Here is a 26,858-nt window from a genome sequence, read left to right as displayed (position 1 = left end):
TTTGTGGTCGGACAACATGAATGAATTGTGTTGAACCCTGCATTTTTTACAGTGTAGGCTATAAAAATATATTGTATTTATTCATTTATACTATATTAAATTAAATTACAACCTGTATTTTATCAATCGTTTTGGCTTTAACAGTTCTTGATGTCAAGACATGAATTTATCAATGGCTACTTTTAAAACGAAGATCTGTACTCTCGCTAGTTGGTTATCATTCAACCTGAATTGTTGATAAAGACATACATTGTCACCAATTAAAAAGTTCTTGATATCAAGTCTTGTACTGTATCTCCACTAGTATCAATGGCTATTTTTATATCAAGATCTGTATTCTTGCTAGTTGGCTGCTATTCAACCTGAATTGTTGAAAACAAAATACATGTTGTCCAAATAAAATGCTAGTTCTTGATATCAAGACTTGGATTTTTATTAGTATAAATGGCTACTTTTAAAATCAACATCTATATTTGCTAGTTCGCTACGCTAGTTTGTTGACATTCATCATGAATCGTTGATAACAAAATACATTTTTACCGATGAAAATGCTTGGCCTTGATATCAAGACTTAGATTTCTACTAGTATCAATAACTATTTTTTTTATATCAAGCTCTATATTCTCACTATTTGGCTGCCATTCAAACTGAATCATTGATAACGAAATACACTCTGTAAAATGCCATCAGTTGACTTTACTTAAAAAAAAGAGTAAACTCGTTGCCTTATAAATATTAAGTAAACAAACTATGTGTATCATTATAAAAGTTAAGTAAAGTCAATGGGTTTGCTGGCTTTTTAAAGTAAAATCAACTTGTTGCTTCTTAAGTGAATGGGTTTACACAGTAACTAATGGCTTTTACAGTGCATTTTCACCAATTAAAATGCTTCTTGATATCAGGAATTGGATTTCTACTAGTCTCAATGGCTATTTTTTATATCAAGCTCTATTTTCTCGCTAGTTGGCTGCCATTTAACCTAAATCATAAATAACAAAATACATTTTCACAAATTAAAATGCTTGGTCTGGATATCAAGACTTGGATTTCTACTAGTATCAATAGCTAATTTTCTAATAGCTAATCAAGATCTGTCTTAGCTGCCATTTAACCTGAATCGTTGGTAACAAAATATTTGTTGTCCAATTAAAATGCTAGTTGTTGCTATCAAGACATAGATTTCTTCTAGTTCAATTTTTTTCCTTGTTTTATCAAATACTCTCGCTAGTTTGTTGATATTCAACCTGAATTGTTGATAAAGACATACATTGTCACTAATTAAAATGCTAGTTCTTGATATCAAGACTTGTACTGTATCTCTACTAGTATCAATGGCTATTTTTATATCAAGATCTGTATTCTTGCTAGTTGGCTGCTATTCAACCTGAATTGTTGAAAACAAAATACATGTTGTCCAAATAAAATGCTAGTTCTCATATCAAGACTTGTATTTTTATTAGTATAAATGGCTAATTTTTAAATCAACATCTATTTTCTTGCTAGTTTGTTGACATTCGTCCTGAATTGTTAATAACAAAACACATTTTTACCAATGAAAATGCTTGGTCTTGATATCAAGACTTGGATTTCTACTAGTATCAATGGCTATTTTTTATATCAAGCTTTATATTCTCGTTATTTGGCTGCCATTCAAACTGAATCATTGATAACGAAATACACACTGTAAAATGCCATCAGTTGACTTTACTTAAAAAAAAAAAAAAAAAGAGTAAACTCGTTGCCTTATAAATATTAAGTAAACAAACTATGTGTATCATTATAAAAGTTAGTCAATGGGTTTGCTGGCTTTTTAAAGTAAAATCAACTTGTTGCTTCTTAAGGGAATGGGTTTACACACTTATTTATAGTAACTAATGGCTTTTACGGTGCATTTTCACCAATTAAAATGCTTCTTGATATCAGTAATTGGATTTCTACTAGCATCAATGGCTATTTTTTATATCAAGCTCTATTTTCTCACTAGTTGGCTGCCATTTAACCTAAATCATTAATAACAAAATACATTTTCACAAATGAAAATGCTTGGTCTTGATATCAAGACTTGGATTTCTACTAGTATCAATAGCTAATTTTTATATCAAGATCTGTATTCTTGCTAGTTGGCTGCTATTCAACCTGAATTGTTGAAAACAAAATACATGTTGTCCAAATAAAATGCTAGTTCTTGATATCAAGACTTGGATTTTTATTAGTATAAATGGCTAATTTTTTAATCAACATTTATATTCTCGCTAGTTTGTTGACATTCATCCTGAATCGTTGATAACAAAATACATTTTTACCAATGAAAATGCTTGGTCTTGATTTCAAGACTTGGATTTCTACTAGTATCAATAGCTAATTTTTATATCAAGATCTGTGTTAGTTGGCTGCCATTTAACCTGAATCGTTGGTAACGAAATATATGTTGTCCAATTAAAATGCTAGTTGTTGATGTCAAAACATGGATTTCTTCTAGTATTAATTTGTTTCCTTGTTATATCAAATATTCTCGCTAGTTTGTTGATATTCAACCTGAATTGTTGATAAAGACATACATTGTCACCAATTAAAATGCTAGTTCTTGTTATCAAGTCTTGGATTTCTACTAGTATCATTGGCTATTTGTTTTTATATCAAGATCAGTATTCTCACTAGTTGACTGCCATTCAAAAGCAATCGTCGATATCAAGAACTCATATCCTGCGAATGAATAAAAGTCCAGCCGGCTTGCCATGTTTGCGTGTTCTCAGCTTGTAAAACACAGGTGCTTTGAGAGTCTCGACTGCGGAGACATGAAGGAGATCAGCCGCTGTAATGTAAGAATCCAACTGAGAGTCCCTGAAGCTGGAATGGAGTGGTCTTGCATTTGTCTGAAAGGATGACTAGTGTTTCACGCCTCGGGGATCCATCTTTCAACAAACACGCCAGCATTAAGATCTATTCTCCACTGAGACGTTCGCAACTTAACAGAAATTTGAAATCCTTTACGCTTTAATAGCACATTTCATTTTTGGCATCGCATTGGAAATGTCACGACAAAGACGTGACGACGGTGCTGATTGACCGCTAGAATGAAAATAGTCCCAAATCCTTTTGCTATATGTAATGATGTGAAAGGCAGCAGACAGGGAGAAATATTAGTCCATTTCATGCTTCAGAAAATATTAGGCACGAGCGAAGCATCTGCTGTAATATAATGAAATATTTGTGATTTGTGACTGCATGTTGCTTGCTAACTTTTTTTTCCCATTTCGTCAGACAGCGCGGCTACTTTTTGGATGGAGATAGGGTGTTTTGCTAGGTCTAGATGCTGTAGTGGAAGGTGTTAACTAGACTATAATAACCTGCTAAACAACTAACCATAGTCAGGTGATGTGACTTAAAATCAAGCTTATTTTTTTGTCTGCTGTGGAAGAAGGTGTAAGGTTTATTTCTTGATTTATTTCCTAAGAAGTTAGATCATTAATATGATCAGGGATGGGCAAAAATACTTTGAATAGTGTTTTAAAATAAAATACCGAATACCTCAATTGTACAGGTATCAAAGTAAACTACAAAATACAGCAGCCACCACAAGTATCAAAATAAAATACTTTTACAAGGAAGCATGAAATTTCTCCACGACATCATTTCAATGACGGAACATGTTGGAGGTACGCTTTTTCAATGGTCGCCGGATGTAAAAATGTTTGCTTATTATTATTATTATTATTATTATTATTATTATTATTATTATTATTATTATTATTATTATTATTATTATTATTATTAAATAAGGAGATAAGTATCATTGTGGTTTATAATAATATTATTATAATAGTATAATAATAATAATAATAATAATAATAATAATAATAATAATAATAATAATAATAATAATAATAATAATAATAATAATGGAGAAATTTCATGCTCCCTTTATTTTGATACTTGTGGTGTATTATTATTATTATTATTATCACTGTTATTATCACTGTTATTATTATTATTATTATTATTATTATTATTATTATTATTATTATTATTATTATTATTATTATCACTGTTATTATCACTGTTATTATTATTATTATTAAATTATAAATTGTCCGTAGTGTATGAGTGTGAGTGAGTGTATGGATGTTTCCCAGAGATGGGTTGCGACTGGAAGGGCATCTGCTGCGTAAAACATGTGCTGGATAAGTTGGCGGTTCATTCCACTGTGGCGACCCTGGATTAATAAAGGTACTAAGCCAAAATGAAAATGAATGAATGAAATAAAATAATGTTATTATTATTATTATTATTATTATTATTATTATTATTATTATTATTATTATTATTAATATTATTATTATTATTATTATTATTATTATTATTATTATTAAATAAGGTGAATAATAATTGGTAACTACTATTGTTACTATTACAGATAATAATAATAATAATAATAATAATAATAATAATAATAATAATAATTATTATTATTGTTATTGTTATTATTATTATGAGCAAATCCAGTAATGTTTTATGCATCCCCTTCAGTCACAAAAGGTTTTATGAAATTGTGCTGTAGGGGACGAGATGTCTCACACACTGACACACTTTACACCTCTCTCCTAATCATTAGCAATGTGTCAAAGAGGCAAAAGTAAAAAATGCGAAAAGATTTAATTGGTTTCTTGTTTTGTATTCTTGTTGAGTAACCTTTGACACATACTCCGTGTCAAGCGTTCACAAAACAGCGCTTTATGAATTGACAAACACAAACAGGTACGCCAGGACCACTTCAAGCATAATTTGCTCATTTCCCAGTGATTAATCTTTGATTCATTTGCCGGGTCACAATGATTAAGATCCGCAATGATTATCTTATCATAGCACAAAATCTTTAATCAAAAACGGCTGCCTTGTTTTTGTCGGAACTGCAAATGAGTTTTGATTCATTTGAGATAAACCTGCGGGTTAATTTGTTGCTTCATGAAGAGTAATTGATTTCAGCTTGCTGCATCCCGTTCATTCACTTTGATTCTCCGCGCTGCTCTTAATGGCTTTAAAATCACTGATAATTGAACGAATTCAGACGGGATATTGTAAGATCTTTATCCTCCCTGCAAATCACGTGAAGTTGAATGTTTGTCATAGTTTTAATCAACGTTGATTAAGTGGCTGAAATAAAGCGTTTACCATTTTCTCTCTCTCTTTATTGGCCAATGTCACTTTGCTTGTCACAATGGAGACAGTTTTGATTGTTTGGTAAACATGCATGCCGTATTTCTGCTCTACGCACAATCATTTCAAATTATATGGAAGCACGTTGACATTAAAGAGATTCCAGTACGAGTGTGTGATTACCGCTATTGATGTAGTGAAAATAACTTGCACCTGCATGTAAAAATAAACATAAATGCATTGTGTTTTATAAAAGTACTCGTTTGATGTGTGCATGCGTTTTGTTTGGGTTATAAATGTATGCTTGTATGTATATATGTTTATTTGATGCTAGCGTTTCTGTTTTTTTTTCATTTACACTACCTGACAAAAGTTTTGTCGCCTGTCCAAGTTTTGGAAACAGCAAATAATAACTTTCATCATTGATTTGGTCTCAGAAGTGGCTTATATGAAAAGCAAAGGCCTCTAGATTACACTTATTTTACCAAAATAAAATATGATCATGCCTTGATTTTTAATTATTTAATTAGGACAGTAAGGTCTGACTTTGTTTAGACAAAAATCTTGCCACTTAACAGAAATAATGTACAGTATTGAATATAAAGTTATGGTGCAGTGGAAAAAGAATGAATATTGTGTATGACTCCCATGATCTTGGATGACTGCATCCATACATCCCTGCAATGACTCAAATAACTTATTAATAAAGTCATCTGGAATGGCAAAGAAAGTGTTTTTGCAGGACTCCCAGAGTTCATTAAGATTCTTTGGATTCACCTTCAGTGCCTCCTCTTTCACCTTATCCCAGACATGCTCAATAATGTAAATATCTAGAGAGTGGGCTGGCCAATCCTGGAGCACCTTGACCTTCTTTGGTTTCAGGAACTTTGATGTGGAGGCTGAAGTATGAGAATGAACGCTATCCTTCTGAAGATTTTGCCCTCTCCTGTGCTTTGTAATGTAATGGGCAGCACATACGTCTTGATACCTCAGGCTGTTGATGTTGTCATCCACTCTGCAGATCTCTTCCACACTGTCACTTTTCCAAATCAAGCTATTATTTGTTGATCTTAAAACTGAGATTGACGACCTCAACAAAAGTCTTTTGTCAGAAAGTGTACTAATGTCATTCTAATAAATAAATAAATAAATAAATAAATAAATAAATAAATAAATAATGCATTATTATAGAAATCCAGAAATCAGTCATGACACATGCGACTAAGCCTAAACATAGATTAAACCTTATTATATCCTGACTATATAGTGCCTGCATAGAAAATAATTAATTTTAAACACAAGGACACTGTCACGGATTGGTCAGGCTCTCACGATCCCCACTCACGAAGATCACCATCACCTGACTTCTAATGAGCACACAGCTGCATCACATTCACGAGCACCAGATAAAAGCACAGCACTCCAGTCGCTCATTGTCCGGGCTCGTCTCGACGAAAGCGGACAACTGAGCGACCACTCAGCGTAGTCATCCTCAGCTAAAACAAACGCTTTACTTACCTGTTCTCTTTGTATTCCTCCTAGTCTTCCTGGTCCACCCGAATCGTCCTGTCTTCCAGTCCTTCCAAGTCTGTGTCATCCTCTGTCAGCTGTATCTGGTGTGTGCTGTCCATCCTCGTGTATTCCTGTTACCCAGCCACGGAGGAAAAGACCCCAACATCATTCCTGATCCTCCTGGCTATCCTTCATGTGCTCCTTGTTGTCATTTAATAAACACCCTAACGTTTCCTTACCTCTGTCTCCTGTCCGCTTCATAACAGAAGCCCGGACCAATAACGACGACAACATGAGCACCCCCGATCACTTTCAAGAGCTGGTGGACCAGTTGAAGCGGATTCTACAGCCACCAGCTCCACTTTCCAACGCACCACCAGCACCGAGCACTTCCGCCTCCACAGTTTCTTCTTCGGCCCTTCCTTCCAGTCCCATGGCCCGACCAGCGCCCTACTCAGGCGGAGCGGGGGAGTGCAATGGTTTTCTGTTACAATGTTCCCTCATATTCGAAATGCAACCTTCTCTATATCCCACAGATAAGTCAAAGATCGCCTACATCGTATCACTACTCTCTGGGCCTGCACTTAAATGGGCTGAGACGATCTGGAACCAAGCCGGGCCGGTCATGAATTCCATCACTACCTTCACGGAGTATTTCAAAGAGGTGTTTGGACGTTCTGATGGGGAAGTAGCCGCTGGAGAGCAGCTGTATCATCTAAAGCAAGGTACTCTATCTACACAGGAATATGCTCTCCGGTTTCGCACTCTAGCAGCTGCAAGTGGATGGAATGAGAGATCGTTGTTGACCACGTACCGGCTCGGCTTGGAACCCACTCTCCGAATCCAGCTGGCCACATTAGATGATACTATGGGTCTGGAGAGATTCATCCAACATTCTCTCCGATGTTCCGATCGTCTCCGTTCCTATCAACAGGACACCATCACCCCCTCGTCTGCACTCCTCCAATCGCCTGAGTCAACAGCCTCTCCAGAACCAGAACCCATGATAATAGAGTCTGGAAGACTGACATCAGCGGAACGACAGAGGAGGCTGACCCGGGGTCTGTGTCTATACTGCGGTGTCAGTGGACACACTCGTATGGAGTGTCCCCTTCGTCCCATTCGGACTTCAGTGAGTGTATTCAGTACGAATATTGAACAATGTAAACCACTTACTACCACCGTACAAATAACTACTGCCTCTATTTCTCTCCTTGTCACAGCCCTCATCGACTCCGGGTCAGCAGGGAACTTCATCTCCCAATCCCTCTGTCGTCAACTCCACCTACGTACTGAGGCGTCCTCGCATATATACCAGATACAACCGATAACCCAGTGCACTCGATCTTCGACCCGTATCCATCGACAATGCGAAGACATCCTTCTTCAAGTGGGGTTGTTACATCAAGAGAGGATTCAATTTCTGGTTCTGGAGGGTGCAAATATGGACATCATTCTAGGGCGCCCGTGGCTGGTGAAGCACGATCCCATCATCTCTTGGGGCACAGGAGAGATAAAGAAATGGGGATCTGGATGTACACCTACCTGTTTTCCAAATCTCCCTCTTCAAGGTCGGAACCCCATTTCTTTGTTTACAACATCGGTCGAGAGTCCTCCTGAGAAGCAGTCTATCCACATTCCTAAGGAGTACAGCTCCTTTCATGATGTCTTCTGCCCCAAGAGAGCTTCCCAGCTACCGCCGCATCGGCCATGGGACTGCGCGATCGACCTAGTTCCAGATGCCCAGTTGCCAAGAGGTAGGATCTACCCGCTCTCGCTTCCAGAGAATCAGGCAATGGAAGATTACATAAGGGAGGCTCTGAGTCAGGGGTACATACGTCACTCAAAATCACCAGCCGCCTCAAGCTTCTTCTTTGTGGCCAAGAAGGACGGAGGGCTGCGTCCATGCATCGACTACAGGGTCCTAAATAACGGTACAGTAAAATACCGATATCCCCTTCCTCTGGTACCAGCCGCTTTGGAACAGCTCCGAGAAGCTAAAGTCTTCACTAAATTGGACCTCCGCAGCGCGTATAATCTGATAAGAATACGTGAGGGGGACCAATGGAAGACAGCATTCGTGACCCCTACTGGCCACTATGAATATGAGGTCATGCCTTACGGTCTGGTCAACGCCCCCTCCGTATTCCAAAACTTCATTCATGAAGTCCTCCGGGAGTTTCTTCACCACTTTGTAATAGTGTACATAGATGACATCCTCATTTACTCCCGGAGTGAGGCCGAACATCGCCAACACGTTGCGGAGGTCCTACACACATTGAGAGAACATCACCTCTACCTCAAAGCGGAGAAATGCTCATTCCACCAGAAGTCGATTCATTTCTTGGGATACATCATTGACCAAACCGGTATACGTATGGATGGGAAGAAAATTGAGGCTGTTCTATCCTGGTCAGAACCCACTTCCATTAAGGAGCTCCAGAGGTTTCTTGGGTTTGCTAACTTTTATAGACGGTTTATCAAGGACTACAGCAGGATTACATCACCTCTCACTAATCTCCTCAAGGGTAAACCCAAAGGACTGGAGTGGACCAAAGAAGCAGCCGCAGCCTTCCGCCTTCTTAAGAAGGAGTTCACAAGGGCCCCACTCCTGACTCATCCTGACCCAAATCTTCCTTTCGTGGTGGAAGTGGACGCATCCACCACCGGCGTCGGGGCAGTATTATCCCAACATCATGATACACCGCCCCGACTGCATCCCTGTGCCTATTTCTCTCGGAAGTTGAGCCCGGCGGAGCAGAATTACAGCATAGGAGACAGGGAGCTTCTAGCAATCAAGCTAGCCTTGGAGGAGTGGCGTCACTGGTTGGAGGGAGCCAAACATCCGTTCCAGGTGATCACAGATCACAAAAACCTCCAATATATCAAAGAGGCCAAGAGACTATGTCCACGTCAAGCCAGATGGTCACTTTTCTTCTCACGTTTTGATTTCTCCATTTCCTATCGTCCAGGACCCAAGAATCTAAGAGCAGACGCTCTCTCTCGTTTACACGAGCATCACGATCATGAAGAACTCCCAACGAAGATTCTTCCCGAACACATCTCCATTTGTCCGATCACCTGGAACGCTCCTCCAGTCGTTGCCACTCCGGAAGCCCCTGCTCCGCCGGGATGCCCTCCTCATCGGCAGTTCATACCACCTGAACACCGGGTAGATCTGATCCACTCCTTACATACCTCGCTAGGCACTGGACATCCAGGGATCAACAATACTCTCTCGCTAGTATCCCAACGATTCTGGTGGCCAAACATGGCAAGGGATGTGAGGCAATATGTTCAGGGCTGTAAGGACTGTGCCCAATCCAAGAGCCCACGTCATCTACCCGCTGGAAAGCTCCATCCCTTGCCGATTCCGAACCGTCCCTGGTCACACCTAGGAGTGGACTTTATCACTGACCTCCCCTCGTCAGAAGGTAATACCTGTATTCTAGTCATCGTAGATAGATTCTCAAAGTTTGTCAAACTAATCCCTCTGAAAGGTCTTCCCACAGCCTTTGAAACAGCCGACAATATCTTTAATCAAGTCTTCAGGTCATTTGGTATTCCAGAAGATATTGTGTCGGACAGAGGTCCACAGTTCATCTCACGTCTATGGAAAGCCTTCTTCAAGCTCCTAGGTGTGGCCGTCAGCCTCTCTTCTGGATATCATCCCCAAACCAACGGGCAGACAGAGAGGAAGATTCAGGAGGTGGGACGGTTCCTGAGGACCTTCTGCAGTGGTCACCAGAGCTCCTGGAGCCAGTATTTGGGCTGGGCAGAATATGCCCAAAATTCACTGCGGCAACCCTCCACCGGACTCACGCCATTCCAGTGCGTCCTGGGCTTCCAACCACCGCTCTTTCCCTGGGATGGCGAACCATCTGATGTCCCCGCAGTGGATCACTGGTTCCGGGAGAGCGAGAGAGTCTGGGACGAGGCTCATCAACATCTGCAGAGGGCAGTCCGTCGAAGCAAGGTAACCGCCGATAGAAGAAGGTCTGAAGAACCCAGATACACACCCGGACAAAAGGTGTGGCTATCCACCCGGGACATACGCATGCGACTGCCCTCTCGCAAGTTAAGTCCCCGATTTGTTGGTCCCTTCACCATCGTGGAACAGGTTAACCCCGTCACCTACAAACTACAATTACCCTCTCACTACCGTATTCACCCTACATTCCACGTATCACTCCTGAAACCCTATCACGATCCTGTTCTTCCCTCCACAGAGCCTGACCACGAAGAGGAACCCCCTCCTCCACTGCTCCTAGAAGAAGGAGCCGTCTACGCAGTGAAGGAGATCTTGCGTTCCCGACGTCGTGGTGGCCAGTTGGAGTACCTGGTGGACTGGGAAGGGTACGGCCCCGAAGAAAGGACATGGGTTCCCAGAGCTGATATTCTCGATCCTAGTCTCATGGTGGAGTTTCATGAGAGCCACCCTGAGTTCCCAGCGCCTAGAGGCAGAGGGAGACCACCACGGCGTCGGAGGTGTCGGCCCTCAGGAGCGGGCCCTGGGGAGGGGGGTACTGTCACGGATTGGTCAGGCTCTCACGATCCCCACTCACGAAGATCACCATCACCTGACTTCTAATGAGCACACAGCTGCATCACATTCACGAGCACCAGATAAAAGCACAGCACTCCAGTCGCTCATTGTCCGGGCTCGTCTCGACGAAAGCGGACAACTGAGCGACCACTCAGCGTAGTCATCCTCAGCTAAAACAAACGCTTTACTTACCTGTTCTCTTTGTATTCCTCCTAGTCTTCCTGGTCCACCCGAATCGTCCTGTCTTCCAGTCCTTCCAAGTCTGTGTCATCCTCTGTCAGCTGTATCTGGTGTGTGCTGTCCATCCTCGTGTATTCCTGTTACCCAGCCACGGAGGAAAAGACCCCAACATCATTCCTGATCCTCCTGGCTATCCTTCATGTGCTCCTTGTTGTCATTTAATAAACACCCTAACGTTTCCTTACCTCTGTCTCCTGTCCGCTTCATAACAGACACTGTATAATTGTGTATAAATTTACCCTACCTGACAAAAGTCTTGTCGTCGATCCCAGTTGTAAGAGCAACAAATAATAATTTGACTACTGCATCCCAATCATCACAAATACTGCAGAGGACCTATTGGAACCCACATGGACCCAAGATTTTCAGAAAAATCTGTCAAGTTTGGTGAAGGGAAAATCATGGTTTGGTGTTACATTCAGTATGGGAAGTGCAAGAGATCTGCAGAGTATCAAGACATTTGTGCTGCCCATTACATTACAAACCACAGGGGAGGTCAAAATCTTCAGCAGGATAGCGCTCCTTCTCATACTTCAGCCTCCACAACAAGTTCCTGAAAGCAAAGAAGATCAAGGTGCTCCAGGATTGGTCAGCCCAGTCACCAGACATGAACATTATTCAGCATGTCTGAGGTAAGATGAAGGAGGAGGCATTGAAGATGAATCCAAAGAATCCTGATGAACTCTGGGAGTCCTGAAAGAACGCTTTCTTTGCCATTCCAGATGACTTTTTTTTAATGAACATTATTTGAGCCATTGAAGAGATGAAAATCAATTTAAAAATCAAGGATTGATCATATTTTATTTTGGTAAATCAAGTGTAATCTAGAGGCCTTTGCCTTTCATATAAGCCACTTCAGATACCAAATGATCAACTAGAAGTCAAGTTATTATTTGTTGTTCCTAAAACTTGGATAGGTCACAATACTTTTATCAGATAGTGTACAGCATGTCCAAATCAGAGACTTTACACAAAAAATAAGCATTGCGTATAACCCATAACAGTACATTTGACCTCTAACAGAATTGTAGCAATAGTTTTCACTTCAGAAATGAAAATATTTGCACATTTTACACACCCTTATGTGATTTTAAACCTTTATTTGTTTTTTTTTTTTGTTGTCTATCGAAAACAAAACATATTTTGAAGAATGTTAGAAACCTGTAGCCATTCATGTCCTTAGTCAATAGTTATCACATTTCAACATTCTTCAAAATGTCTCCCTTTGTTTTTAACAGAATTAAGCAACTCAAACAGCTGTGGGAAAAGTGAAGCGAACGTTGACTGAGTTTTCATTTTTGGGTGAACTTAGCCTTTCATCTTTGTGTATCTGACTGGAACATTTCATTGGACTCACCGACATTGGACATCTCAGAGACGCTGGCCACGTAGGTGTCCTTGGCGAACTTTGGCTCGTTGTCATTGATGTCATGGATTTTGATGATGAATTCGGAGGCCCTCTCCAGATCCTGTCCAGAGCTTTTGTTGACGGCTTTAGCACTCAGAGTGTACGACGCTTTCTCTTCCCTGTCAAGCCTCCTGGTGGCATGAATATCGCCCGAGTTCTCATCAATCTCGAAAACGGTTCCAGCCCCTTCTCCGGTGAGGACGTACTTCACATTTCCGTCTTCCGTGTCCATGTCTGAGTGAAGCTTTAAAAAGAGCAAAGAGAGTTTTGTTGGAATTAACAGTTCCCGAATTAAGTGTTTTTCTAGTGCACGACTGGCAAATTGTGCGCAAATATACTCAGTCTGTCAGGGAAAAATGTTCCTAAACCTTGTGCAAATGGAAACAGAAATTAAACCATTTGCTAAACACAGTTTAAGCCCTTTCTGGCCCAAGTTTCTTGAGCAATGTTTTTTAAATGAGTCATGAATATGTGAATATGAATGTGAATTTGCTTAAAGGCTCCGCTTGGTTTAATTTTCTGTCTTTGGAAATTTCACATCAGTGTCAGTAATAATTTCAGAATTTCAGAACGCTCTATGTTTGCCGTGGTTAACGACATATGGCAGATATCTCAGAAAACTGTCAATTGACTCCTTTACCATCACACTGTAGTCACAATTACAGCAAATGCTCCTTCAGAGCAGAACTTGCACCTGGATGTAAACATTTACATGACAGCATGCTTATAATGGGTTTTATTCGATCTGTTCAGGAAGTTGTGTAAAAGATGAAGAAAATGTAATAGATTTTACAAGCAGTCAATATGTTGTGCTTGATTTGACTGAAACTTACAGTAGTAGTGAGTAGTGATTTGTACATAGCGACGCTATTGACACTGGACCTGTTTTTGCAAATGAAATTTATCTAAGAGAAGCAGTGTAACGGATGGTTGCTTTCTGCTAAAATAGTTCTGACCCAAGTCAGAATGTGTTTCTTGAGCAATGTTTTTAAATGAGTTATGAATATGTGAATATCAATGTGAATTTGCTCAAAACTCTGCTTGGTTACATTTTCCTTATTTCATCATTTTAATATTAGTGTCTACAGTGGTTTCAGCAGAAATTATATACAGTTGAAGTCAGAATTATTAAACCCCCTCAATTATTAGCCCGCAACCATCCCCCCGTTTATTCTTTCGCCGAATTTTTGTTTAACGAAGAGTAGATTTCTTCAACACATTTCTAAACATAATAGTTTTAATAACTCATTTCTAATAACTGATTTATTTTATCTTTGCCATGATGACAGTAAATAATATTTGACTAGATATTTTTCAAGACGCTTCTATACAGCTTAAAGTGACATTTAAAGGCTTAACTAGGTTAATTAGATTAACTAGGCAAGTTAGGGTAATTAGGCAAGTTATTATATAATGATGGTTTGTTCTGTAGACTATGGAAAAAAACAGCTTAAAGCGGCTAATAATTTTGACCTTAAAAAATTTAAAACTGCTTTTATTCTAGCCGAAATAAACCAAATAAGACTTTCTCCAGAAGAAAAAAATATTATCAGACATACTGTGAACATTTCCTTGCTCTGTTAAACATAATCTGGGAAATAATAATAAAAAAAATCAAATGGGGGCTAATAATTAAATATTTAGTAATAATAATAATTAGGTAATAATATTAATTTTGACTTCAATTATATGTATATATGTATATATAAATATGTAAAAATCTACATATTTACTTATACTGTAAAAAAGGCTGAGTTCCACAGAATTCCTACATGTCATCCCAATACAAACTACATAAGTTAACTTTAATTGTGCATTGAACATAAAGCAATAAAAAACAAATGACTGTGTAGATGGAGTTTGAACAAGCATCAAAAGTAATTTTTGAGTGTATATTTGCACATCTTATTTATTACATGGCTTTCTGGAATACTTAAATCTGACTGGTCAGTTACTGTATGTCAAGGTATTTTATTCCAAGCCAGGTTCATTCTGATTACGTACCCCTATATACATTTCTGAAGAGTGCCAAATATGTTCCAGGAGCTACATTCTTTTGCCGTTTTTGTTTTCATAAATCTATCAGAAGCCCCTGTGTACACTTTTTGAGATTTTCAAATTTCTCACCTGTTGTTCTCGCATAAATCCACCAGAGGCCGCAGTCGACCAACTGACAGACCGACCGACTGATAACCCCACCCACCCCCTTTCCTAAAGCCAACTGACAGTGTTTTAAAAAGCAATCCAGAAAAAGAAAAGCCCTCTTGGCAGATTGATTTTTACCACGTTTTCGAATTTTACCACATTCTCACCCTGTTGTTTATTTGTTTATTTAATTTTTTTGCCTTTTGTTTTAATTGCATTCTGGAACTGTTATTTGCTGAATTTAAACCCCATTGTCATGGTTAACTTTGCTCATCATCTCACATCCTCCGACATACACAAAAAGCCACTGGACAAACTGGTAAAAGGTGGAAAGCTGTCCATCCTGAGATGAGCATTCAGCTTGTGTGTAAAGGAACGGCGTCAAATCACTCAGTAGCGTTCATTTTAAAGATGAAATGCAGCCATGTATATAGGGCTGCGTTTTCAGAATGAGCCTTTGTTGCGCTATTCCAGATAACAACTGCTGAAACTAATAACTCAGGCTCATCCAGGTACTTCAAATCATTTTGACCATTAGTAATATACATATAAATGCTTATCTGTCCAATATATATACACAACACCAGCAATAATTTGCCTTTTTCTATTTAACAGCAAACACAGAACACAGAACGGCGATCTAGTCATTATCTGAAATACCCCAGAACTTGCAGAAAGCTCAGTGTTTGCCGTGCTTGACAGCATATGGCAGATATCTCAAAAAACTGTCAATAGACCCCTGTACCTTCAAACTGTGGGAGAAAGATATGACCTGTTTTTGTTCAGAACAGTCACAATTACACAAAACGCTCCTTCAGAGCAGAACTTTCATTTTACACCTGTCTCTTAGCAACAAGAGGAGGCCCAGCAGCCTCTACATTTGATTGCGGCTCCTCTTTTCCTGATTAGGGTTTTACCAGAAGAGGCCAGTCAAACAGCTCTGGACCTAATATCCAATCAGCGCACGTGCCATCAAATCTACAATATTTAATAAATGATCAATCAACACCTGGGGGAAGGTGCAGAAACACTCGCTGTTTTTGTAAGCAGCAAATAAAGCAAAACCGAGAGACGTCTTCCGGTACGAGAGCAGCATGCTGAGTATTACACCCTACAATTTCATAATCTGTCCACTTACGGCTAAATGTACACTATAATTAGAAACGATTTCCAAGCCTTTTCTAACCACTGTTATCAGGATGCAGATAATTTGACACGCAACAATTAAAAGCTCGATTTGGAGGTTGCGTCATCGCGGAACAAGTGTTCCTGTCCGTCCTGAAACTGAATTAGGGATCCATTACATGCCCAATTGCATTAACGGCACACTGTTCAGAGAAAAGGCTATCGTTTCTTTAGTAGATTGTTGTCCTGGAATAGGTGATTATAGGGGGGAAATCTGTGTAAATGTGATTCTGGGTATTGTTTACAGCAAACTACAGTTGCGGGAAGGCGCATATTAGTTTGTCGTGCTACTGTAAATCCTCCCATGGCAGTTGTTAAAAGTCTTAACCCTAATGCGTTTAGTGTTGTTTCGACCCGAAAGCAATACATTTTGAATAAATAAATAAATAAATAACTAAATAAATCATTAACTTCATTCATTTTCTTTTAGGCTTCGTCCGTTTATTAATCAGGGGACGCCACAGTGGAATGAACCGCCAACATATCTATCTTTGGGGAAAAAGCGAGCACCTGGAGGAAATCCACGCAAACATGGAGAGAACATGCAAACTCCACACAGAAGTGACCTAGCCGGGGCTCGAACCAGCGACCTGTGCCACCTTGACACCCTAAATAAATAAATAAGGGTGGCATTGTGGCTCAGTGGTTAGCACTGTGACCTCTCAACAAGAAGCTGGGCTTGATAGGTTTGCTCTGGGTGCTCCAAAGACATGTGCTATAGGTGAATTGAATAAACTAGATTGGCCGTAGTGTATGAGTGTGTGTGTGTGAATGTGAGAGTATATGGGTGTTTTTCCCAGTACTGGGTTGCAGCTGGAAGGGCATCTTCTGCGTAAAACTTATGATACAATAGAGTCTAAGCTGAAGGAAAATGAATGAATGAATGAATGAATGAATAGCATTGTACTTTTTTTATTATTATTATTATTTATATAATTATTTTAATGAACTCTAATGAAAAGTAAATTTGTGTTATTTTACATTCTATTAGGTTTAATAATTTTGGAATGTTTTGTCCAAAACTTTGGTCACATTTTAACAATTGTACGATTCACATTGACTCACTATTGAGAAGTTGCAGACAGTTTTAGTTGAAACTAAAATAAGCTATGGGCCAATATATATTCAATATTCAATTATTCTTATTTTATTCTATTATTCCTATTAATATTCTAATATTCTTATATTGAATTATTTATTTATAAGAATGCTGAAATACTTACTAAATGCTGGGTTCGACACAATCAATTTGTGTTGGACAACAAACAAGTAATACTTATTTATACTAACTCTTGTGTATTGTTCAAATTGACTACCCTTTGTTTATGTTCGGGGCTGATTTTGGCCCATTGACTTTCATTATGATCACATGTTTTGATTGCAAAGTCATGACACCAAATAATCATCCATTCTTGATTGTTGGTGATTTCCCTGTTTGGAAGAGGTATAACTTTACATTTTTATGATTAATCATCAGTTGGCAGCATTAACCATTTAGATAGGCCTGTGCAACAATGTTTTTGGCTTTTATATGGAGTTCTATGGAGTAAAAAAGCATATTATAGTGTGTATAGTTCATGTACTATGTTATATGTGCTGAGCTGCTTATTTTTTAATTTTTTATCCAGACACTAAGCTTTTTTTTGCACTGTAACCAATGATCAACAGTAAAACTGAGTAAATTTACCTATTCACATCAGGGAAAACCAGCAACACTAAAAAATGCATGATTATATGGTGTTATAGCTTTGCGATCAAAAAAGTCATTATAATGGAACATAACAAAAGCATTTTCTCAAAATATGTGTCAAAATAAGAATGGTCACCAAAAAGTATTCCATTTGTTGAAACACAGAGAAATCTGTGGCCAAATTAAGACTTAAAATCACCCTAGTGTGGATGAAAACATCCTCAACAGCACATAAGGGCTAATGGCCCATTTCCATTGAGTGGTATGGTACAGTACGAGTCGGTACTATTCACCTTTTATCAGGCTTGCATTTCCACTGCCGAAAGGGTACCAATGTTTAAGTTGATGTCATTCTCGCTCGAGGAACGGGTCGTTCACATATCATATGAGAAGCACTTCTCACAAAACAGATGCTTTGTACACAAAAATACTTGTGTATAAATGTTCATTACTAACCGTTCTATGAACAAGATTTGATTATAACTGCAGATCAATGACAGTGAGAAATAGCCTACTGTAACGTCTGCAATTATATTAAATAAATAAATAAACGCAACATATATGAACACACAGAAAAACTACACACAGTATACATTTATTCCTTTTTTGGGTTCAAAAACCACATGCAATATATAGCACAGTCAGTGCAAACCTCTCATCTGTATCTTTAATCTTCACCAGCACATGTAACCTCTGTTAGAAAGTAATTCTGTCATTCTGAGTTCATAATAGTCCAAAAGATGATGATAATAGTTAAACATGTCAGTTTTTAGGTTGCTGAAAGTATCATTTGCTCCTTTGTTTTTTCTGGCTTTTCCTTTGTTTTTTCGCGCTTCCCTCTCGTGTGAAAGGATGTCAGAAGCACTCCAATAATCACTCGCACGTTTTTATAATCAACTCAAAAAGTTTGTTATTTCAAATATACATGTGCATGCGAGCTCTCTTTCGAAAGTGAAAACGCTCACGCTTTTAGACGGCCTCGTAAAACAACAACAGGACAAGGCAGATTTTGTTCTTCCTGGCTTTGTGGCTGTTCATCAAGACAACGACAAGGTTTGTCTGAGCTTGGGTCAACCATGGCTTGTTAATATATATATATTATTACGATGTAAAGTCTCGGCTGTGTATTTAAAAAAAGCGTTCCTTTGTTTTCATTTTCCTGGTTTGTGTACGCACTAGTGACTTGTCTCTGTAAACCAATAGCATTCAGCTGCACGTCTTGTTCTGCCTTTTGGGACTCTTTTGTTGTGTTTGGTACACTTTCGGAAGGGTATTCAAAAAATGGTATGGTACGGTTTGCTTTTTGGTAACTTTTGACAGTGTAAACAGCCATAAAAGCATACTGAACCGTACCGCATCACACCACTCAGTGGAAACGGGCCATAAGTAACTTATTTTTACAAACTTAATTGGATTGAACATAAAACAATTAAGTTATCCCCCAAATACTCAAGAATTGTGTTGTTTCTTCTCATTTTAAATAAGAACAAACAGCAAACATCTTTTTTTGAGTGTACAGTACAGTACAGTGAACAGCAAAGTCACCCTCAAGTTGGTACAAACTCTTACAGTTATTTTTTTTTTCAATAGAATACACAAGGCAAACTGCACTGGCCACTCTTTTCCATCCAATTAGTTCCCAATGCGACTAAAGCTTCAGAAAAGATTCAAGAGTACTGTTAAGGCACCATAAAAGTAGCACAGATGACTAGTGCACTGTATTCTACATCTTCTGAAGTCACACAAAAGCTTCATGTGAAGAACAAACTGCATTTTGTTGAATTTCACAGATTTTTTTCTCTCTTCCAGCAAGAGATTGTGAACAGTTTCATCGAGGAGGCCTGAATTATTCCACAATATCTGTATATCTCTAAACATAAGCAAGGGCACATTTTTTTCAGTAAGTAAATAACTATGTTTTGTTCTGTTCCTTAGACCAGAATGTCAAATATTTTGTCAAACCATTTGTTATAATTATATGGGAAGATTGGCCACTTGTTTATTTTTATATCTATCTACTATTCATTCATTCATTCATTCATTCATTCATTTATTTATTTTTAGCTTAGAGTGACTTGAAAATGCAGAATGATGACTTCTTAGATTTCATCAATGGTTGATATCTCTTGATGTTAAAATACTAAGATCATAAATGCATTTTTATTTTTTAATGTCACCATTTTGTTTCATTATTTTTTTTTCTCAGCTAAAAGCTTTTTCATTACAATATTTGCTTATTGAGGTTTTCTGGCCTCCCCAGTGGCTTTCCAATTCCCATCAGCTTTAGCAGATGAGTCAGTTACCGTTTATACATTTTTATGTTTGTTGTAGGCTAAAACATACAAATAAACATGAAACACACAGGCTTGTTATGTCATAATTTCTAATAACCCTATTTAAAAGTGTTGTGAAAGTATATGTGATCTCTCATCCTGGTTTCTGAAGGGCAATCTCTCTTTTTATTGGCCTTGGAATTGACACATTTGACACCAGGAATTTAGATATGTGTTAGTTAATAGTATTTGCCAGTCTGATAATAATTGACGATGGTAAATGTGTTATAACCCTCCTGTTGTCTTAGAATTCTGTATACACCGTTCGTCCTTTAGGTTAAAAATGATCCTCCATTACTAAACCCAGTGGTGTAAAGTAACAAATTACAAAATACTCAAATTACTGCAGCTGAGTAGATTTTCCTCAGAAATTGTAATTTACAAAGTAGTTTTAAAAATGTGTACATTTTTAGTGCTCTATCTGTACTTTTACTCCACTACTTCCCTTCAAACTGCAGTCACTACTTATTTTTTTTCCTGTCTATGGAGATTAGAATCAGTCCTTAGAATCAGTCCTGTTTAGAAGCATTAAAAGTGTCCAAGAAGATGTCCAAAATCTTTGTACGCAATGACCGAGATGATGGATGTTTACTGCATGATGACCAAAATGGCCTTAAAGAATAACTAAATGCACTACAGAATGTTACATTTACACACATCCACAAATTACATGTAAATGCATTAGCTTTTTACAGCGTAATACTCACTACTCTTGAATACTTTTGAAAGGGTTACTTTTTACTCATACTTTGAGTAATATTTAGAACAGATACTTTTACTCTACTTGCACTACATTTTGGGGCATGTAATGGTACTTTTACTTGAGTATAATTTTTCAGTACTTTTTTTTAACCAAACCTCTAAAATAAAGCGTCTAAATTTAATTTCAATCCTTAAATCTACAGGTGCACTCGAACAATGATTTTTGCTGCTTTTTCAAACTGCTTATTTTAAAATGAGCTGAATCAACACAATTCCTGAGTGTTTTTGGGACAACTTAATTGTTTTACAATGTACACTGTAAAAATGAAATGACAAAAAGAAACGTCAACAAACTTATTTTACTAATTTTATCAGGTTTCAATTTTTTTTGTTATATAAAGTATAACTTCATATTTGTAGTCAATTTAACTGATGTAAGTTCACTAAGTTTTTTATTTTTACTTGTTCAAACTATTTATTTAAAATGAGCTGATACAACACAATTCTTCAGATTTCATTGGGACAACTTAATGTTTTTATGTTCAATCCCCATAAATTTGTTAAAAGTGTTAATTTATCTTAATCGATTTGTGTTGGGACAACATGAATGAATTGTGTGGAACCCTGCGTTTTACAGTGTTTACGTTTACGTTTTACAGTGTTCAGATGACTACACTCAAAAAAATATTTTTGCTGGCTGTTCAAACCACTTATTTAAAATGAGCTGAATCAATACAGTTTTTGAGTTTTTGGGGGGACAACTTAATTACTTTATGTTCTATCTACTTAAATTTGCAAAAAAAATTGAGTTAATTTAATCGATTTGTGTTGGGACAACATGAAGGAATTGTATTGAACCCAGCACTGTACAATCAATGCTGGGTTTCACACAATTCCTGTATGTTGCCCCAACACATATCGAGTTAACTTAATCATTAAAAAAAAATATTGATTTAACATAAAACAATTGTCCCCCCCAAAAAATTAAGATTTGTGTTGTTTTAACTTTTAAATAAGTAGTTTGAACAATCAGGAAAAAGTGTAGAAAAGTTATTTTGATTCAACTAAAAATAGGTAGCAGGATTTTTTGTCATTGTGTGTTATGCATGAAAAAACAACCTCATCATTTATCACAAACTCTGTGAAAGTCTAGGTTTTCCCTCATCACTGTGGAGTATTTCATCAATGTTTAATCAGTGGGCAACACTCGTTTTTGATTAATGTAAAGGGTATATTTTCCAATGCTAAAAGTATCTGCATAAGTGTAAAAAGTTTTCAGCTAGAGCTCATTCATAAAATTATTACAGCAGCAGATTATTGCAGATTATTTCATGTATGTGTGTTTGGGAGGTGTGTGGAAATGGTTTTATAGCTCAAAATTAACCCTAAGGACAACCGTTGTACCCTAAATGTGTATCAAAGTATGTTAGCTATAATTTGAAAAATAGATTAAAAAAAAAATGTTTAGATTTTTCTGAGGTTAAAATTGTACATGGGTTATGTTTAATTGTCTACTTCCAGTAATAATGTAAAATACATGAAGAAAAAAATAAATAAATAAAATAAAGCTTAACCTTAAAATCATCAAAGCAGATGATTCTTCTAGAATATTATATGAATGTGTGTTTAGGAGGTGTGACCCTAAGGACAACTCATTCATTCATTTTCTTTTCGACTTAGTCCTTTTGTTAATCTGTGGGGTCGCCACAGCGAAATGAACCGCCAACTTATCCAGCATATGTTTTATGCAGCGGATGCCCTTCCAGCTGCAACCTATCACTGGAAACACCCATACACTCTCAATCACACACATACACTACAGCCAATTTAGCATACCCAATTCACCTACAGCACTTGTCTTTGGACTGGTGGGGGAAACCGGAGCACCCGGAGGAAACCCACACAAACACGGGGAGAACATGCAAACTCCACACAGAAATGCCAACTGACCCAGGCTCGAACCAGCAACCTTCAGTGCTACCCACTGCGCCACCGCATTGCCAATTTCTAAATATGTTTGATGACTAAAATATTATTTTACTAAATACATCTGTTTAATAAATCTTTTTTGTTTGTTTGTTTAAATGCACTAAAATACATTGCCTCTATTCACTGAGAAATAGATAAAAATATTCAGTTTCAAAATGGGGTGTACTCATTTGTACTGAGCACTGTATCTCTTTTTTACCTACTGTTAGTTATGAGCGTGCTGTTCCTCATTTGATATGCACTGCTTGTTCAAACTGCTTATTTAAAATGAGCTAATATATATATATATTCTTGAGTTTTTTGGGATAAATTAATTGTTTTGTTATCAGTCCACTTAAATTTGTAGTAACAATTAAGTTAATTTAATTGATTTGTGTTGGGACAACATGAATCAATTGTGTGGAACATTTTTTTTTTTTACAGTGTACTGTAGTCCATCACAGTAATACTGTAATTAATTAGCACTGTCGTCTCACAGCAAGAAGGTCACTGGTTCGAGTCCCGGCTGGGTCAGTTGGCATTTCTGTGTGCACTGTAAAAAATTCAGGGTTCCACACAATTCATTCATGATGTCCCAACACAAATTGATAAAGTTAACTTAACATGTTTAACAAGTTTAGATTGTGTTGTTTCAGCTCATTTTAAATAAGTAGTTTGAATGAGCAAAAAATAAATAAAATATGAGTGTGCAGTTTGCATGTTCTCCCCTTGTTTGCGTGGGTTCCGCGTGCTCCGATTCACCTCACAGTCCAAACACATGTGGTATAGGTGAATTGATAGAACTAAAATTGATCGTAGTGTATGTGTGTCAATGAGTGTGTATGGATGTTTCCCAGTACTGGGTTGTGGCTGGAAGGGCATTCACTATGTAAATCATATGCTCGAAAAGTTGGTGGTTCATTCCGCTGTGGCCACCCCTGATGAGTAAAAGGACTAAGCTGAAGGAAAATGAATAAATGAATGACAATACTGTCATATTGAATGCTGGACTACAATTATTTCTGCTATATTCACAGTATTTGTTTTCACCTCATTCAAGTGTATCTGTCCTGTTTATAGATAGACTTATCTTACAGCGTGTCAGAATCGTCTGTCTCGAGGTGACACACGTAACACAAGTTTGATTAGTTTTGTGAACCTCCATCTCAGAGTTGGTTCACACTCTATTGATCGTTCAGGTCCTCTGGGATTATTCTGTCACCGCTGACACACACAGAGAGAAGAGAAACACACACCGCTAGCTCACAAAAAAAAACACATAATCTGATACCAGCATTACGTCAGCCCATATCAGTTATCCATATTTGCAGTATAATCGCTCAGTTTCAATTACAGTAATTGTTGATGACACTTCAGATCTGTGAAGAAGTAGTCTGAAATATCTTTGAAATATGTACAAAACAACTGTTTGGCAACATGTGACAGCATCAACATGTGCAAACCCAGATGGTAGAGATACACACATTTTTCACACTGTTCGTGCCATTAAAAAAACACTCTACATTTTTTTCAATCTACATTAGATGAAATCTAATGAATGTTGAAGGGCCTGTACTTGACATATGACAAATGTATTGTATTAGCAGATGCACAATGTACACTTACCGGCCACTTTATTAGGTACACCTGTCCAACTGCTCATTAACATAAACTGTAATCAGCCAATCACATGGCAGCAACTAAATGCATTTAGGCATGTAGACATGGTCAAGATAATCTGCTGCAGTTTAATCCGAGCATCAGAATGGGGAAGAAAGGTGACTTTGAACGTGGCATGGTTGTTGGTGCCAGACATGGATGTGCAGCAACTGCATGATACTACCATGTTAATATGGACCAAAAATATCTGTTGAATATTTCCAGTTGAAACTGTGCCACGAAGGATTAAGGCAGTTCTGAAAGCAAAAGGTGATCCAACCCGGTACTAGTAAGGTGTACCTAATAAAGTGCCCGGTATGTGTATGTAATTGGATTATAGTTATGGAATAGTGGTTGGAAGTCACAGAGTTATGTCAAAGTCTGTTAGTAAATTAACGACAAGTTCCTATTTCATTCTGAACTTCTAAATATTTAATATGCAGTTCATATTAATTTGGGTTTGTGTGAAAGGACCAAATATGGCTGTCTGATTTGACTGAAATGCTGCAATGGACATTAAATTTGCAGTGCATCCTGCGGTTGTTATGACATGGCGATGGCTAAACTCATGAATATTAATCAAGCCGTGCTGACGTTGCTTGGTAACCTTTCTAGACTGCCCAGTCATGCAAATAATTCATATTCATGAGACAATCCTTCACCATAGTCATGCATGTCTCATAATTGATATTTTTTGTGTTTGAGTACTGGCTTTTGATATTCAACATTAGACCATACTTGTGTCGAACAAGAATGCGTAAAATTGATCAAAAGTGACAGTTAAGACTTTACAAAAGATTTTTAATTTGAATATTCATCAAAGAATCCCGAACCAGATCTATTAAGGCTTTTAAAATGTTTTCAGCATTGATAAATCAGGATTGATATGTTTTTCAAAGCACAAAATCACATTAGAATAATTTCTGAAGGATTGTGTTACATTCAGATTTGCTAAAAATTACAACAATACTATATTGGGCCCTATCATACACCGAGGGCAATAAGGCGCAAGACATGTTTGGCGTGATTTGTTGCTATTTTAGACCAGCCCAAGCCTAATTTTCACGTTTTGTGCCACGTTGTTTAAATATCAAATCCATTTGCACCACTTAAATGGTGGTTGCACCACTTAAATACTGCTCTAAAGTCCAGCTCAGAGCATGTCAGTTATGCACCTATACAGGTTTATATGTACAGGATATATATGCAACATTTTAAAAAAATAGCAAAAAAACACTTTTTTTAACCATTATAATAATTAACAGATAAATAAATAAATAAATAAATTAATAAATAAATAAATAAATATAAATATGTATAAATGTCAGAATTATTAGCCCTCCTTTGATTTCTTTTTTGATTTCTTAAAATATTTTCCAAATTATGTTTTACAGAGCAAGGAAATTTTCACAGTATGTCTGATAATATTTTTTCTTCTGGAGAAAGTCTTATCTGTTTTATTTCAGCTCGAATAATAGCAGTTTTTTTTTTTTTAAACATTTTAAGGTCAAAATTATTAGCCCCTTTAAGCTATTTTGTTTTTCGAGAGTCCACAGAACAAACCATCATTAGACAATAACTTGCCTTTATCCAAGTTATGATAAAGGCATTACCCTATCCTGCCTAGTTAACCTAATTAACCTTGTTAAGCCTTTAAATGTCACTTTAAGCTGTATAGAATTGTCTTGAAAAATATCTAGTCAAATATTTTTTACTGTCATCATGGCAAAGATAAAATAAATCAGTTATTAGAGATGAGTTATTAAAACTATTATGTTTAGAAATGTGTTGAAAAAATCTGCTCTCTGTTAAACAGAAATTGGGAAAATAATTGTATTATAATTTATTATTTTGTCATTATATAGTTATTTATCGTTATTAATTAGTTATTTTGTCGTACAATAAGCAATATATACAATTACTGCTAATATAATTGAACATATTTGTAATTACAGTGGTTGAATACAATATGTAATATATTTTATATGTGAAATCCAAATGTGAACTTGTATGTCATATATAATTTGCATGTAATAATATATCATTTTTTTGTGGGTAAAAAGCAGCTATTGTAAATTGTAATAGTTCTGTTACTTTTTTAGATTAAATTCAGAAAATAAAGTGTTGCTTTGGCATGTTAGATGAGTGCAGATGCAGTGCCATATGTTTTTGTGTCATTTCTTTTTCTTGTAACACTGTGTTTGGATTGTGCTGTCATTCATATGTGACTAGCAGACACCGCAGACTTTGCCGCTGCAGGGGGTTTTGTGGGTCAGTGGATATATGCACACTTCAGATGACGACACTTCTGTTTTT

The 26,858-nt window shown here is 37.2% G+C and overlaps 1 protein-coding gene across 1 annotated transcript in view; it reads right to left on the bottom strand.

Moving 5' to 3' along the window:
• LOC130238252 (cadherin-10) overlaps positions 1-26,858 on the bottom strand; it is a 136,409-nt gene that overhangs the window by 63,671 nt on the left and 45,880 nt on the right. Inside the window, exon 3 of the mRNA XM_056469196.1 lies at positions 12,810-13,104. Coding sequence (XP_056325171.1) covers positions 12,810-13,104 — 295 coding nt within the window. The remainder of the gene's footprint in view (positions 1-12,809; positions 13,105-26,858) is intronic.

Source organism: Danio aesculapii, chromosome 12 (assembly GCF_903798145.1).
Source record: "Danio aesculapii chromosome 12, fDanAes4.1, whole genome shotgun sequence".
Taxonomy (NCBI): domain Eukaryota; kingdom Metazoa; phylum Chordata; class Actinopteri; order Cypriniformes; family Danionidae; genus Danio; species Danio aesculapii.
Note: the sequence above shows the minus strand (reverse complement) of the source record. Positions and strands in the feature narration are given on the sequence as shown.